At 32.4% G+C, this 17,919-nt stretch overlaps 1 protein-coding gene and 1 long non-coding RNA gene across 6 annotated transcripts in view; one reads left to right on the top strand and one right to left on the bottom strand.

The window, feature by feature from the left end:
- Positions 1–17,919, bottom strand: part of LOC140057375 (protein CBFA2T1-like) — a 100,832-nt gene that overhangs the window by 40,043 nt on the left and 42,870 nt on the right. The window contains exons 1-2 of one of the 5 annotated variants that reach the window (XM_072103004.1): positions 11,683–11,782; positions 3,022–3,642 (exon numbers count right to left, since the gene is read on the bottom strand). In XM_072103004.1, the coding sequence (XP_071959105.1) occupies positions 3,022–3,271 (250 nt within the window). In that variant the 5' untranslated portion in view covers positions 3,272–3,642; positions 11,683–11,782. Of the gene's footprint in view, positions 1–3,021; positions 3,643–5,884; positions 6,274–8,554; positions 8,819–11,682; positions 11,783–17,919 lie in introns of those variants that run through there. The other 4 variants (XM_072103006.1, XM_072103003.1, XM_072103007.1 and 1 more) reach the window with 4 other exon arrangements.
- LOC140057376 (uncharacterized) lies at positions 1,176–4,706 on the top strand. The gene is made up of 4 exons (XR_011846932.1): positions 1,176–1,500; positions 2,036–2,164; positions 4,024–4,064; positions 4,673–4,706. It is a non-coding gene; the product is annotated as an uncharacterized lncRNA (long non-coding RNA).

Here is a 17,919-nt window from a genome sequence, read left to right as displayed (position 1 = left end):
CTTGAATTAATGATATTCTCTTAATTTCAATGAGTATCTGTAAGCTACTTTTGTAATTTAGAGGTAATTATGAAAATTAATTTAACTAGTTTCAATCAACTTTTATATCAAATTAATTATTTAGTAGAAATTTAAAATTAATCAATTTACAATTAAATAAATTAAATAATTTCAATGAATGAAAAATTTGTAGCTTGTGCTTTCAGAAAGAAATATTAACATTTTCATAAAGGTATCAACATCTTTTCTACTTCAAAACAAATGTTTATTGAAATAGTTGCTAAAATAGTTATATTTTATTATTTAGCACTTTGAAAATTATTAAAAGGTGTATTAATTTGAAAAATTAGTAATAAATAATGTATTATTCACTCCGTCTAGTTTTATTTAACAACTATTATAGCCCCCTCTATAGTTCAGAAATTTCCCCATCTGTGGCACAGTTATTGGCATATATTCAGATGTTTTTTAATGCATTACCAATTGGCTCACAAGCAAATTACAAACACATGCAAAATATTATCACCAATTACATCACACTCAAATAACACATCAACATGTAAACTATTTTAAAGATGTTATTGTTCTGTTTAAAGCTTCAGAAAATAAAGATTTTATTAATGATTGAAAAACAAAAACTAAAAACTTATTTTTTGATTACTTTTATAATATTATTATTAAGTAATAGTTATACAACACACTCGGAAAACTAAATATGAAATGAATAACAATATAATATATATTTGTTCTTTTGATAATCAATACTTGGTGTTGTTGGATTTTCATCTGTAACTTTCTCATTGGCTTTAAAATACTTATTCCCAGATTTAGTTTACAAAAATGTTTTATTGTTTTATTCGTATGTACATAATTAATGTGTCTACATTGATTATGCCGTGTTTTTTAACTTACAGTATTTCTAACAGCAAGATTTTTCTTTCTGATAATTTTTCTAGTATTGTACTAAATTTCAACTTTAATTTGTTATTTAAAAGAATTGTAATAATATAGCTCAACAACATTTAACACAAAACAACCATATTTTCTTATTTATAGCTGAAATATGAAATTGATGTTCATGACTGAAGATATTAAAGCCAGCTGCTACTTTGGCTTCAATTTCAAAGAAGAAAAACAATAAAACGACTTCTTTGATGGAGTAAAGATGCCTTTAGCCTTCCCCACAAACCTCCTAGGTACCTTGATAACCATCCCCTGTCATTCATCCAACCAAAGCACCTGTTTAAAAGTTGACTCCATCAATCTATTTGCCATCTGAATAAACATTTAACATTCCAAGGCAGTGCAGAGAAACTATCTGACACTGACCAATCAGAAGTGGTGTACTATAAATCCCAGCAGGAGTTAGCAGACTAGAAGTTGAGGTCAATCAGAGTTCATTAGATTGAAAAGTGTCTTTAGATCTATCAGTAATTTCAAATTAGAAGATGGCTTCCAGAGGCACAGCTGATCCTTTCAATAATACTTTAATTCTATCATGTAATATTTTATATTCTAACAAAGTGTTTACTTTAGATTTTCTCAAATTTTATTTTTAAAAAAAATTGTCAAATTATAGAATTTTATTGATTCAAAAACGATTATTCAATTCTTAAAATAATTAATTTCTCTCCCAAGTTATTATTTATTAGAAACAAATTATAAAACACTATCATACTACTAAAAGCTAATTAACAACTTTGAGTTCAAATTTCATTTAATAATTGCCAACACAGTATCATAATGTACATTTTCAGATACTTATAACTGTACATACTGCAGGCTTCATGATATGATGTTAGAAATGAAATCGAAGAACTCTATATGAATGATGGGAATGTTTTCCATTTCTACATATTTAGTTGTAACAAAACAGTAATTTTTAACAAAATTATTTCATTATTCATAATTTTTTAGTGCCATTTTGTCATTTTAATCGAGAATCCATTCAATTTTTATCAATTTAATGTCGACGCAATAATTTTTATTCAATTCATAAAATATTAATACAATTTAAGTGTCGTTTCATTCACAGAGACCTTCGATTGAAATGGCTGAGAAACTGGAGCAGATGGTAGGCTATTGATGTGGGAGTGAAGAATGCAAAAGACAATCAAGTATTGTGTGTTGCCATATGTCACCTACAATGCCACATCACTAACATGTATTAAACAACATTCTGAACTTGTTTATAAAAACACGCCTACATTTATGATTTACAAGTGTAAAATCCATCCAGGTTCTTTTTAACATTTTAAATCTATTTAAATCTACTGTAGGTATAACTTCATGTAAACGACATCTAAATTAAAGATGATATGATATCCTCGAAAATGTAACTAAGTTGGACAAGGTAGATCAGATTGCAATTAAAAAACAAACACATTTATCTTTGAAAATGAAAAACAAGACCGAAACCTTGATTTTTTTTAGGTCCATAGTCTATAAAATATTATTGCTATTAAACTTTATTTTACAGGTGACACAGAATAAACACAGCAGGGGGTCAATTTCACACAAGGACTCAATACACAATCACATATATTCAACAACATTTACCAATAAAAAACAAAAAAAATATTTGTGCAAATGTTTAAAAAAGGTATTTAATTCAATTTTTGTATTTATATGGAGAGACATTGAAATAAACATACTATAGGGTAAAATATGCAGCCAGAAATAATGGATCAGTTTAAAAATATTCACAAAGACCAAAAAACCCAGTTTTTGTTAAAGTTATTTTATATTTGAATGAATAAATCAAATTTAAATACGATATTGTCAATTTATCTCATGATTTGTGATGTGATGTCTTGAAAAAAAAACCTTTTGTACATTTTCCATTAAAATCATGAAATGTCTAATATTTAAAAATCTTGAAAAAGTCTGTAAATATTATCAAAATCCTGTACTGATTATTTTTGAAAGCTTTTTAAGAAAGAGAGTATAAGAGAATATTCAGAAAACTCAGTCAAAGATTTCACTTAAAAAAACAGAGGTAAAAAATTCAAAATCACTTACTTGTATTTGGTTGGCGATGAAATTCAAAACTAAACACTCCAGTTCCGTGATAATAATCGTTATTTTTCTGTGCTCTTGCGTGCATTAATTTTGACAAAGATATTGTTTTCTGTTCCGATTTTACCGTGGCTGGCATTACAGGCCCGGGAATCGAGCTAGGAATTTGAGTACACTGCGCATCAACATCTTGTTCTTTTTTAACATCAACTCTGTTTAAACTTTGATTAGGACTTCCACTGTTCTTTCGCATGTTTGCAAAATGTCTTGCGTGAACACGTTTGTTTATTTATTTATGATCCAAGAAATACTTAACACGATCGCCAAGACAATTTGAAGAAATGCCTACTACAGGCGTCCAACTGTAAGCATAAACACGCTACCGGTCTACACCTGGTAACACCACAGTTAACCAACAGTTCAAGCAGCTGACAAAAGCTAGCCTAGAAAAATTTCTGCTTGACTATTTCTTCTTCTAACAAGAAAATTCCTTCAAACAGAATATGTATACAAACATATATGTTGAACATCAAAGCATAGCCAGTTTTATTTCTCCTTACACTTTATATCCACAGACATCAATTAGAAATTCCAAGAACAAACGGTATTTTCCCAAATCTAAATCTAAAACAAGAAAAAAAGCATTAAATTAAAAAATATTAGAATAACAGGTGTTTTAAGCACAACATAGAAAACTGATTCATCAAACATTGTCACATGACGTGGCCAAAGTCACATGACTTAGCATTATCTACCCAGAACATTTTCAATTTTTCTGTCATTTTGCTTGGATCTCCTTTCTTGGATCTACTTTTACTGGTCTATGTGTACAATAGAAGGTTATATCAGTCACAATTGCAAAATGGGCAAATACTAGCAGAACAGAAACACAGAATACAACAGGGTGCAATACATGCTTTATCTTGATATTCTGCAAAAAGGAAGGTAGCTATTAAAAACGGTGTTCACCTTTTAAAATACTAAATTTAACACTTGTTTCCCCAGATCAGGAGATTGATTGGATTGCAAAAGTACATCCATTCCAGGTACTGTATGTGTAGTTTTTGTAGTAAAAAGTGTAAGATGAAACAATGTTAATGATGTCATGAAAAGATTACATCGTAAATTTCATTGACGGTAACTATTGTAACAAATGTCAAACAAAAAGTGATAATAATAATTACACTATTAACAAGGCCTATTATATATACTGAAACACACGATTGATAATTATAAACGAAAACATTCTATTCGTGGATTTACATGGTAAAACGTGTATTAAGTTTATCCACCATAATTATAACATGCAGTGGGGTATTAACTATGTATTAAGAATGTCTTAACATGGGACAGTAAATCCTTACATATGCGCAACAAAAACGTAAATCACAGAACATAAATATTTTTGACATTGCGAGTAGCAGTGGTTAAATATTCACAAGTGCTTTAAAAGAAACAAATTCATTATCTTAATCACATCGTCACTAGGCAATTCATGTTTGGTTGGAAGTCGGCAGAATGATTTATGCATCATATATTTCATTTTGGCAGAAATAAGGTAACTGTATCTGATGGCTTTAAAACAGGCAGTTCACCAGCTGTTCAGTGTAAATAAAAAATGTCTGAAATCAGAACGGTATGCTTGCTCTTTTAGAAAAGTTTGCAAACAAAATGAAGAAAATCGAAGATTGAAAAGAGAGGATGGAAGGCAGCGTCAGTTAGGAGGAACGTAGGAAAGGGAGGTTATTATTGGCAATAATACAGTTTTGTCTATTTGCACTGAGCACTTTCAATTCATCGAATGCCATACAACTATTTATTAGACAGTCAGAGCATAAACAGTTCAGAGGACCAACCTAGGACTTGTCTCAGTTAGCCCTTTAACATGGTTACAAAATAATAAGTGAGATATGAAGCATCAGTAATATAATATAATAAAATTAAATGTTTAATATTTAAGTAAAGGGGTGATAATGGGTACTACATACACAGGAGTATGAACATGAATAAAAATTGTTTGTTAGAATTGGATTGATTTGTTTAAAACTGTTTGCAAAAGATCTATCAAACTGCGGCACTGCATGGATAGAAACAGCGAGCAGGAAGATCAGTCGATTGAACCTTATAAAATTAAAAACATGTTCAAAGTTCTATGCTCCTAGACAAATATCTTAAACTAAACAATCTATTTAATATTGTAGGCAGTGGCATATTGTTTATATAAAGCGATACTGGAACTGCGAATTACACCATATTTGACATAGGTTAACAAAACTGTAAATATTATGAAGGACACAAGTCTAAACATTGGTACAGGAATTTCAACATTTCACGATAACAAATTGCTTATTTTTTATTATCGTTTACATCAGAAAATATGGTTTATAAATCAACGCAGTAGAAAAAAAAATATTATGGCAACCGATATATTTTTAGAAACACATAACATAACATAGTACACTTCATAAAAAATTGAAAAAACTATAAATACATAACATAGTTAATAAAATAACTATATAATATTATTAAGACACATTCACTCATGATTATGAGTGGTGATTATTATTTAAGAATTTGAAAACGAAATTCAGATAGGAATTCACAGTACTATAATTTTAATAAAAGTCCTATTCCATGTGTAAAGTTAGTCCAAAAGAAAATGTTAAAGCTAAACGGATGAAACAAAAGTATGAAATAAATTTAAACATTTAAAACCTTTAAATTTAATAGTGACATTACATAAAAAATAAATATATACTGTATATAAAAACAGATATTCTATGTTAATGCTAATATTATAGTCCAACATAATAGATAAACAGATACAAGACAATACCACAGTTTGTACTGTACTAAATTCACGTACATAAAATCCACTCAAAGAACAGCAAAGGAAGTAGCTAAACACCAACAAATTCAAACCGCAATAACAATCCAAAAGGTGTACAAATCAAACATAAAAATCCAAGCAATAATATTCCAATAAATGGTCCACGGTAGATCTCACGCGAGAACAGAAAGTGCTGCGAGATGGTCAAGTGGCCGAGGTTTATTTGGCAGAATTGGTTTAAACACATAAACTACACTGCATGCATTTGAGCAGACAACATTCCAACTGAATATCACAGCTGGCTACACTCATCACAAGATAAACTGTCCCTTCCTGCGAAAAGTCATTTGCGCGCTGTGATTGGTCTAAGCTGTGGAGGGCTTTTCCTTGCAATCTGACAAATATCAACTCGATTTACAAGCCTCCAGTCACCTTTCACTCTGAGAATAAATACCACAGAAATGAGAAACACATGTGGTACAGATTACTAGACCAAATTACTATCATTGCTCTTGAAATAAACCAGTGTTCAGATCACAGCACAAGCTGTTCCTATGTCACCTGACGAGGGAGCTAATTTCTTGCATATTCAAAAAGGCGAGGTATTTTTTTATATGGGAGGATGTCTCAAATTATAATTTAATGCTATTTAAATCCAAGTGTAGAAATATCTAATAATTATATCAAATCAGTAATGCTTGTGTTATGGTATGAGGAAATAAATGCAAAGGTTTTATACAATATATTTTGATTTGTTACAGTGCATCTTTTTTACAATGAATTTTAATATATTTTTTTTGTAATATCTAAAATGCGTCAAATAATATTTTAAGTATTTATATGGAATATAATATAATAATAATATGTATGTAACCTTTGGAACTGTAACACTCTACCATGGAGTACATACAAAGTATTTTTATTTTTCTAAATTAATTTACAAGTTTTTACCTTGCAGCTGGGTTTAAGATGAATAAACAAGGAAACAACTAATTAACCTATTAAATAAGGAAGTAGATAGCAGAACATAAATAAACACATTTGTTATAAAGTAAATTGAATTATTAATAATACCATATGATCACTCCCACACACAATTTTGGGGCCATGTATCAGTTTTTACAAATTATTTATTGATAAGATGTTTGCGTAATTTTTACTTGACACCATGTACATATTGAGAACATGAATTCGCAAGTAATTTTGGTCCATGAATGAATTAATTATTTCGAAAGATTCATTTAAATACAATGTATAATCTAGCAATATCATAAAAATATAGTATTATGCAATATGCTAATGTAAAATTCTCAAAAACATTTGAGAATTTGTTGTAGAACTATTTTAATATATACAGAGCAACCAGCCAACATCGCCATACTTTTCATATGAAAAGACGGCACGATAGATTACACAGATATTCTCAGACTTAATTTGCGATCTGCAAAACATAAACTCACATCATATTGTCAGAAAACATATGTTAAACAATAATTAGTCAGACCTGTGCAGCCGCATAAATTATGAAAGAGACGTTCAACACGAAACAAGTGCGATCGAGTCAGGTGTATTGAGAGAAAATGATCATTAAACAAAAACACTATGGGACTGTTCTTATGTCAGATAACATATGTCAAGTCATAAGTAATTAGATATTTTTCAATGGTGGATAATAATATATCAGATGGTGGTAGTTGGTATAAAAAACAAGTGTTTTCTGAACAGCTGTATCCGTCAACAAAAAAACAACATTGCTAGCAATTACTTGTTATTGTTTAACCTATCTAATTTCAACCTTAATCCAGGAGGACTTCACATATAATCAATTGGGGAGGGATAATATCTCTATGGTAGAGGTAGGGAGGGATAGTTGGAGGCAGGGTGGGATAGTTGGAGGCAGGGTGAGAGACAGGGAGAAAGGTTCAGCTAAAGCAAAATGTACTAAACTTTAAGCGTACCATTTACAATACTAAAGGAGTTGGGATGCCACCGTGTGTTGACTTATTACTCTGAGTTCACCTCGTGTTTTTTTTTTGTAATTTTGATATTTTTAACACGTTATCAGTCTCACACAGTGATCTACGATCAATTTAACGTCTCCATAATCAATCAAATTATATAATTTCTATGTTATTAATCATAAGATTATGATGACTCCCCTTAAATGATGACTAATTTCTTTTTTTGGCTCACTGATATTAATAAAATGATCAGATATATAAAGTGCTAATCTAATTGTTATTAACTATTCAATTGACCTCGACACGAGAGTTTGCTGCACACATGTTATGGCGTTTCTTGTAGACGCAACCCTGGAAAATTTTATGTCAAATGTAAAATAAAATGCATGATAAAACTTTGCTTACAGATTTTTTTTTTATAAATCAGAATACCAATAATGGTCATTTTAGTCCTGGAAAGCTAATACTGCCACAAAAAGCTGCCATTCATACTTTAGCATAGAGTATATACCAGTACTGTATATTGACTAGAGGGTCAATTATAACATAATCACAGCTTACATTTGCCCATCTGTAAGCCTGCATTGCAAGCGTGTTCAGCACAGCGTATTCTAAAGATGTGCACAAATCTAAAACATTTACTAATTATTCATTTCATTTCACAATATTTTAATTATAATTTTACTATTATATATAATAGTAATGCCTTAATAGCAAGTTTGAAGACAAAGTTAAAATCACATACCGGTAAAAAATGTCCGCAATCAAACACACAGAATTGTAGACAAAAATAAAAATCAATTTGGAAACACACAAAATATCAGTCTTGTTAACCTGGAGACAAACTATGAAGCCACACAAAAATTCCAATCAAGTCTAGCAAATTATTGGAGTCAACTGTCAATATCGTGATGAAGCGAATAGTATGTTCCAAGAATGATATATTAGTTCGCGGACGTATTATTGAAATCTGTATGTTCTACCGTCTATGGTAAATATGTTGAATTTTGAAACAAACTTTGCAAGCAAGCAGCAAAAGCTCAACATGTCCTACATCAGTTGTCGTTAACAAATTCATGAGAACCTCCACACATCGTACTACTGCACAAGCAAGAAAATTTATGATAATCTTCAGAGCACGGAAAACTTGGTGCACATATATCGTGTTGAATCTGAACAGCTGCATGTGCCAAATGCTTAGTGGAAATAGTAATCACTTTACATTAAAAAGCCCTCTAAGTAGGCTGTGAATTAACGACAATCACCTGTTCAGAATTTCTCGCTACCAGCCTCACGTAAGATGTTAATGACATGTTCGTCACACTACCCGTCACAAATCTTCACGTTTACGTTTTATTTGATCAAGATTAAAAGTAATTGTTAACACCGGCTTGCTGCCAAACAACAGATTTGAAACATCTTGCGTCAATCATTCACCGAAAAGCAAACAGTCTTTACTTCGCCGATGTTCTTGCAATTGCATTACAGAATGGTCAACGAGTTCCTCATCATCATGATATGATGAGAAAATATTAAACAAGCAAGAACAATAGAAATTGAATAGAACAAACAGAGACCAGATGGCATGGTTTACTAGGCTTTTTAAAGCAACATTATATATGACAATAATGACTGATGGAGATGACGACGATAATAATTTTGATAATGATGTGACCAAAACTGATGATTACAGATGACACAATCAACCAATGATAATGACAACAACCAGAAAGCTGGGTTTCAATTAGGACACAACACAAGTCATTTCAAAATCAAGGGTCATCTGAAGTAATTTGCGATAGGTCAAAATGTACTACGTACATCCTCGTGTTGCATCCTAGCGTAAACCAAGTTTTCGATGTCAAAGACGACACGAGTGATATGCAATTATTTAAGAAGTTTTTATTTCTGTCTTAGGCCCTGTTTCTGCTGCCAACTAAATACTGTATATTATAGGGTATTTTTTGAATACCGTATATATACGGTATATTTTTGGCAGCAGAAACTGCGCTCATAAAAAATATACCGTATTTTGTATACCGTATTTTCCCCACAAAATTTTTGTACCCGTTTCTGCTGCCAATAAAAAATACCGTATTTTTTTTTACATGACAAAAGGTCAACATTCGTGTTTTTATTTTCTGTCGCTGTCAGCTGCTTTACACACGTGTATAGATATATTCGGCGAAAATGTGGAGCGAAGACGTCACAGTTTTACTAAATAAATGTGTGTGGGGAAGCTAAAATGTCTGGCCAACTAAAAGGTAATAAAAGGGACAACCACATTTATAAAAACATTTCTAAAAAAATAAAGCAGGAGTATGGAATAGACTTGTCTCCAAAGCAAGTAAACTCAAAGCTGAAGAGCCTGCGAAAGCAGTACAACATTGCAAAATACAATAACTCGGGGAACTTGGAACGAATTAATTGTCCCCATTACGATGTTTTCTGTGCTCTCACAACATCTCTTTCACTAGGGCTAGGCTGTTGAAAGTGAGACGTAAAACTTCCTCTATTGCGACTTTTAATTATCGATCAAATAAATGAATGGCAATTTGGGTAAAAAAGATGAAATTTAACACGACCACCCAAGAAGTATTGTTAGCAGAAACGGGGTACTAAAAAATACGGTATAAAAAATACCATATTTTTATACCGTATTTTGAGCAGTTGCAGCAGAAACAGGCCCTTACTGACTTCATTAAACAAATAAAAAGTTACTGCAGCAAATAATTTTGACATGATCCCTAAAGCAAACAAAGATGGGTCAAGTTTGGTATGAACCAAGAAACAAATTAGTAGGTCGCCCTACTTCCATGAAAATTACTCAACATTAGGGCTGCTTATTATCCCAGGGCGCGATTATAACAACACTACTAAAATATTTATAGCATGAATAAATTTAGAAATACAGGATTATATTATGACATAAATCTCAACGTTTAACTGTGCCTCTTCTTACCACCTATCAAGCTGTTTATTAACTAATCAAGCTTATGGGAAATTAGGTCAAGTAGGCATTTACATCCATAATACAGGAATAACATTTTATGGTATTAAATCAGAAATTACAGAATTAATGTAGCATAGTTTAGTGATGATTCTGAATACAGTTGCTAATGCTTTTGAAATAGACTTTACGCTGTTGGTTCCAAGTAATTATTTTCATAATGTTTACCTATATCATTAGCTGTGTTGATATGCACACGATTTAAATCAGCATACAACTCTCTTTATACCCTTGTATCTTTGACTCCGATATAACTCTGATGTACTCCCATTCAACATTTTCAGAGGTAACATCCGATGAAACGTTAACCCACATTTAAACAGAGAACAAGTTAAAACGTAACATTGCCTACATCCCGTAAGAAAAAAACATGTAAACAAGACATATAGTGTAATCATATCTTATTATACTTTATCAGCAGCAGTGGCGTAACGGCTATGAGCGCTCACTGGGTAAACCCGAGGCCCCTGAGCTTAACAGGCCCAGAGCATCTATCCAGCCTTTGCCCACTGTGTTTACGACACTGTTCTTCTGCTGTCTGTACCATTGTTACTGTAAAATTACAGTGCGCACAATTACCAGAGTAAAAATATATATAATACAAGTGTTTACTATCAGCCCAACATATCAATAAATATCCTATTCTGAAATATCAATGAAACTTAGCTGATAACGTATATTGTGTAGGTTGTTATAGATTAGGTTACTTTTGTTGTAATGTAACAGCCTTGCCTACCTACCTACTACTACTATAACATACAAGACACATCAACTGTCATTTCACTTCATTCGTTTGTACAAGGCTTTTTCATACAATGAACAATCCATTTCTTATAGCCTACACTATCTCTTTACCCACTTACCATCTCTTAGTAGTTCCCAACATACAATAAATATTATCCATGCATTAGTTTGTGTTAGAATACGAGTGTATGCCTTGCTTATTACACTGACATAAATAAATACATTACAATCAATACAGACATGCCTGATATATTTGCAGGACTGATCCATTATTCCATAGGGGTATACTATACAAAAAATGTACATACAATCAGGATTTAAACTAAAACAAAAGTACTGTAGTTAATTAATATTACAATTTTGAAATCTAAATTTAGATAGTCCAGGTAAATTTGGCAGATTTCAGATAGTGTTGCATTTTATAATTATGGCACTAAGAACTATAATAGCAAATTTTGGGAAAGATATATGGTAAAAAAAAGGTTTAAATTTACATCCAATCCAAAAACCACAATGTGATATGTGCAATATAAAAGATATTTTCAAATGAATTTTTGAAATTCGCAAAGGGTCCACTAAATATTTTGAACTTTATTTGTTCATCTTCATATTAACATGGAGGAAATATACTGTATATTTCCTCCATGATATTACTTACACACTGTGAGTGACATATTTATAGGTACAGTACCACCATATTGAATCATAATGACTTGCCTCACTTTATTTTTGGAGTTAATTTATATTATTACAAATCCCAGGAGTTGGATAGCCGAGCGGTGAGGACACTTGACTGTTATACAGATAGACCCGGCTTCAATTCAGGACTCCCAGTCTACTCAGCTGTAAATGAGTACCTGGTTGAAAATACTAGGGAGAAAAAAGGCGGCATGGAAAGGAACTGGCTACGACCCTACCACATAATGCCGAGGCTTAGTACAATGAGCTCCTAACAGCTCATTCCCCTACGTTCAGAGAACACGGGACTCACCATCACAAATAAATTTAAGCATTTCACTTTTGTACAGCATGTAGTGAATAGCAGATTTCTAAATGAGTAACAAATAGACTTAGCGTACCTCTAACATAGATAAATAAGTGCTTATTATTTAATGCATTTACAAATGCAGTATAAAACGAAAAACATCCTCTTTATAAAACAATATAATAACAACGGGTGCGCCCCTTCTAATGATAAAGCCTTTAGCCCGATAAACTCGCAAGTAGATTCTACTTACTTCCTCAGTATATATCAGTCAAATTGTCTCCTCTTTAGATTGCACTGAACTCTTGATGAAAATAACAGAATATGAAATCCAACTCGCATACATGTGCGAATCTCGTTAATGATTTAAAGAGAGATTTTTAAATGCACATGTTATAAAAGTATTATAAATAACTAAATATTGTAGGACAAGAGCCAGACTTATGGAAGATGATGATTTTGTTATGAATAAGACATAAAAAATAACCATAATTATATTCATTCCGTTTTAAAATGAAAGGGCTTTGAAAATTGGGTCAACTATGCAGTAGAGTAATTACAATTTCAAAACCACCAACACTCAAACGACACCTTTTTTCTTCTCACAGTATGGGTCTGTTTCTACTACATATAGTGCCGAATAAACCGTTTATTTCAAAATAGATTTAAAATATAATTTTTATATCGACTGCATTTGAGCTCAATTTATACTCCTAAATAACAATTTAAATCAGTGGGTGGTCATTGACGGAAATCATTAACAGTACCCAAAATGCAATTGGGTATGGCAGTCAATTCAATTATGGCAGAGCAATAACCAGCCGGGTCATTTTAATCGTTAGTTCAGGATTCCATTTAATTACTGAAAATTTGTCCTGTTTCTGCTGACAAATAAATGGGGTAATTAATTCATTCACAGAGTTATCAACTGGTTATATTTTTGCAGCAGAAACAGGACCCACAGTATGTGCATCTTTAATATGTATAACCAATTAGCCTTGACTTCACTTGCAGCCTGACATTTTACCACATGTGTTAAATTATTAGTAGGCACTTAGTTGGCTAATTAGCCGGAAGGATGACACAATAATAATTGACACGATTCCTTGGCTTTGTGGAAATACCTTGGTATTTGACTTGCTTATCAATATCAGAAACATGGAAGAAATGTAAGCAGCAATAACCATCAGGAAAGATGACAGTAATAATTGACATGATTCTTTTGTCATTGTGGTAACAGTTCAGGTTTTATCTTATCACTTCATATTATATTAGGAACTGTTACTAAAAAGTCTTCCAAAAAAAGTAACGTTGGGGTTCAGTAAAACATGTAGCGCAAGTGCCGCATGTCTCAAAGTGTTGCTGCACCACCCCATTTGGTTTGTATGCAAGTGACTCTTTCGGGAAGGTAACGATACATGTAATTACAGTAAGAGCTATCCTATAACTACACCTACTGAGGCCAAGTCTGCCTAGTATCATACTAGGCCAAGTCTGCCTAGTATCATACTAGGCCAAGTCTGCCTAGTATCATACTAGGCCAAGTCTGCCTAGTATCATACTAGGCCAAGTCTGCCTAGTATCATACTACATTAGAACCAATTTTAAGGGACACACACAGGACTCAATAGTGTCCCATAGTGGTGTCTCCATAATAAATAGGGTATCCCCTAAACAGGGGTTTGTCGTAGTGTTAAAACTGTATTGCCCCTCATTCATTTCAAGGTGGAAGTGTCCCCTTATAGGTTTGTCCCCCGAATAGATGTCTGAAAAGAAGGGTCAACGATTCTTCTATTTCCAATAATTGTAAAAAATTTGTTGATATCATTATAATATTTAACAGGATGTACTTGGAGATAAACTTTCATCTGTTCCGTTACCAACTATACATAGATACAATAAAAAAGGAACTTTGTAAATTAATTGTTTCCTCAACAAATGGCAGGTTAGGAAACACGGAAATGCACAATTGATCCCAGAACAAAAGATTAATTGTCCAGAATACCGCAGAAATAGTAATATCATGCGGATTTATCTTAATGAGTTTTAGATAAAATTGTGAATAGGAAAATCCCTGTCAAATATGACACGTAAAGTTTGAGGAAAAATAGCAAACATACCGTAGTTGTTGCACAGTCGTACTTCAAATTTCAAAATTAAACATTTTGTTTCACATGTGTATCTTCAGAATATAATCAGTACTATCCAGTGCCGTAGCTACGAGGTTCAGTTGTTGCAACAAGAGGGAATAATCCTCTGTGCAAAGACTTCTGCGAAAAAGTGGTCAGGTTGAAACCTTACCAACCATACTGGTCGTGGCTACGGCCCTGCTATCAAAAAATGTTCTGCTATTATATAGAAGTAGGCCTACAGTACTAGGTAGAACTGAATGCATTTAAATGCAACACCAAGATCATAACCAGGGGGTTTCGAGAGTGTCCTATTCAAACAAGTAACTATAGCAGTGGTGATCGTAAATGGGCCCAACTAACCTTTAAGAATAAAAGAAATCCTACAGCCTTGTTGACTACAGTTAAACCATAGGGATGAACTATTATTATCTCTCATGGTTAAATATTATTTATACTGCGTGTAGGGTCACAATGCAATCAATGAACCATAGGCCCCACATGAGATCTGGTTTGACAAGCACAGAAATACAAAAACATGGTTTTAATCCATTATCTCTAGTAATTGCTATATAAATGGTATTACAGTTCCGGACACTTCTTTCCTACTTTTCTTTGGTTCCACCCAGACTGGAAACAGTTGAAAAAGTAAATGAAGCCATGAAATAAAGTCCTATTTGCCATCTGTTCACGATAATCATTAGTAGTATCATCAAGCCAGAAATACCATCTGGACTTTTATCCTATTATTCCGCCAAAGACATTAAAAAACATTTCATAGTTTACATATGGTAGCAGAGCTAACAAACAGTATGTCAGGCTAATAGTTCCTCTAATTTTGTTGGTATATAAACACAGTTTAATTTAGGGGCTTCAATTATTATATCAAATAGAGTTTTAATGATTTTCAAAATGTTCCAATACACCCAAAATATTCACATATTCATGCATAGAATACATCCTCTTAATACATCCTCTTAATTGCATGAAATGCATCAGCATTTTGTGTGCACGCAAATGTATCCAAAATTTTCAGTAAATAAAATATAAAAGCAATAAAAATTTTTTGTAACAATTTTATTTGCCCTTTAAATATGAAATATGAAATATATATAGGTTTTTCTTAAATAAAGATTATTTACACTTTATTTCACCATGTTTTCTTTGGAACCTGTTTTCCTCTTTTATTTTTGTAGTCTATTTTGACAATAATGAGTTGTATCCACTAATTACTTTACCACTCTTGTAATAATCCATTACAAGAATTTGTAATGCTTTTCCTTAAACAGAGATAGTACTTAATTTATAAAGCACCAGTTGGAAAAGAGATAACAATTAGCAAGGAACAAAACAAATGATTTTCCTTATGTTCTAGAGAATATTATACTATATTAAAAGCAAAAACACTGAATACTAAACTATGTTGTGTATAGAAAATATCTGTAATAATATAAGACAATATAGGACACCCTTATGCAGGAGACACCGCTAATCATGCGACATCCCTCTTCAGTGTACATCCATATGCAAGGAACACCCCCATTCTGTGGTGTCCCTATGCAGGGTACACCCATATTCAGTAGACGTCCCTATGCAGGGGACACCCCTATTCAGTGGACTTCCCTATGCAGAGGTGACACTCCTATTCAGTGGTCGTCCCTATGCAGAGGGGATACCCCTATTCAAGGGATACCCCTATTCAAGGGATAACCCTATTCAGGGGACAACCTTATTAAGGTGACATCCCTATACAGGGGACACCACTATTAAGGTGACATCCCTATACAGTGGACACCCCTATTCAGTGGACATCCCTATACAGTGGACACCCCCATTCAGTGGACAACCCTAAACTCCTATGCAGGGGACATCACTATTCAGTGGACACCCTATACAGTGGACAACCCTAGGGATCGACTTTTATGATGTACGATTATTAAGTAGCAGAAATACATTACTCTTATAACCCACTGACTTAAAAAAAAAAATTAATTGAGATATAATAGCATGTTATATTGAAATATAATAACCCCTGTCATATTTCCTTTGATATGAAGTAAAATAAAAAAAATTATCAGAAGTGAAACTGCTATGAAAATGTAATTTATCATACTGCTGCATAATTACTACAATTACACATAAAAAAAAGTCTGTTCGACTGACATAAAATTGTTTTTTAACATGTATTCGGTCATTAGGCAATGGTACGCACAATTAGTCGCACAACGGACCATGTACTTCTACGACACGCTACCTTAAACATGCATTTGTTTGTGACTGGGAAAAACATTCAGTAGTGTAATTATTGTTACTAATAAAGAATAATGACTTTAGCACAGGATTGAAGGGTGGCATGTAGAGAGGGGAAGGGTAAATTTGTTGGTCATAAATTAATGACCCGTTGTTTGTAAATTGTTGTTGTGTTGTTAAGTGCACTCATCATAGTTTTGTTCCTAAACCTAATAGCTGCTATTATTAACTTGATTACTTTACCAAAATATGACACAATGATACAAAATGGTTAATTAGAAATGTGAAAATAATCAACCCCTTCTTACAAAAAAAAAAGGGGGGGGGAGGGAGGATACAGGGATAGAGCTCAGAGCACGCCCCCCCCCCCCCCACTTTTGAAAGCTAAAATAAAATAATGAACTAATATTTCGTCAGACTATATCAAAATGAAAATTAATTTCCAAATAATTCATGTATGCAATTGATTTTGTAACTTCGTATCCGAAATAAAATTAAAATGAAATTTACTATGACCCAATTTTGAACCCACTCCCACCAAATCCTGTCAACGCCCATGTAGAAAAAATCCCCAATTTTACATCCCTTGTGAACTTGAATTCCCATAAGGTTAGACTGCCCTAAGAATTAGACTAGCCGCACCTATATCCTCTTCCTTCAGCTCATCTCTACTCCCTCAAGACAGAGCAAGTTTATCTTTGAAGCCATACTGGGATTTCTATTAAATCATTGGAAAAATAAATTAATATATCATGACATATTGTTTATTTACGCAATAAAGTCATTAGCTATTGACCTGCTTCTGACCTTTTGACATAGTCTACGTCAATGTTGTACCTTTAACAAACCACATTTTTCTCTCTCAATTCTATTAGAAATGTGATCGAGTAATTATTTAGAATCTCCATAGAGAATTTCAACATTACAGTAATCATATGATTAACAATAATTGGCAAAAAGAAATTAATTGGTTATTGGTCGTTTCAGAAAGA

Source organism: Antedon mediterranea, chromosome 8, assembly GCF_964355755.1.
Source record: "Antedon mediterranea chromosome 8, ecAntMedi1.1, whole genome shotgun sequence".
Taxonomy (NCBI): domain Eukaryota; kingdom Metazoa; phylum Echinodermata; class Crinoidea; order Comatulida; family Antedonidae; genus Antedon; species Antedon mediterranea.
This window is presented reverse-complemented; position numbering and strand designations above follow the sequence as displayed.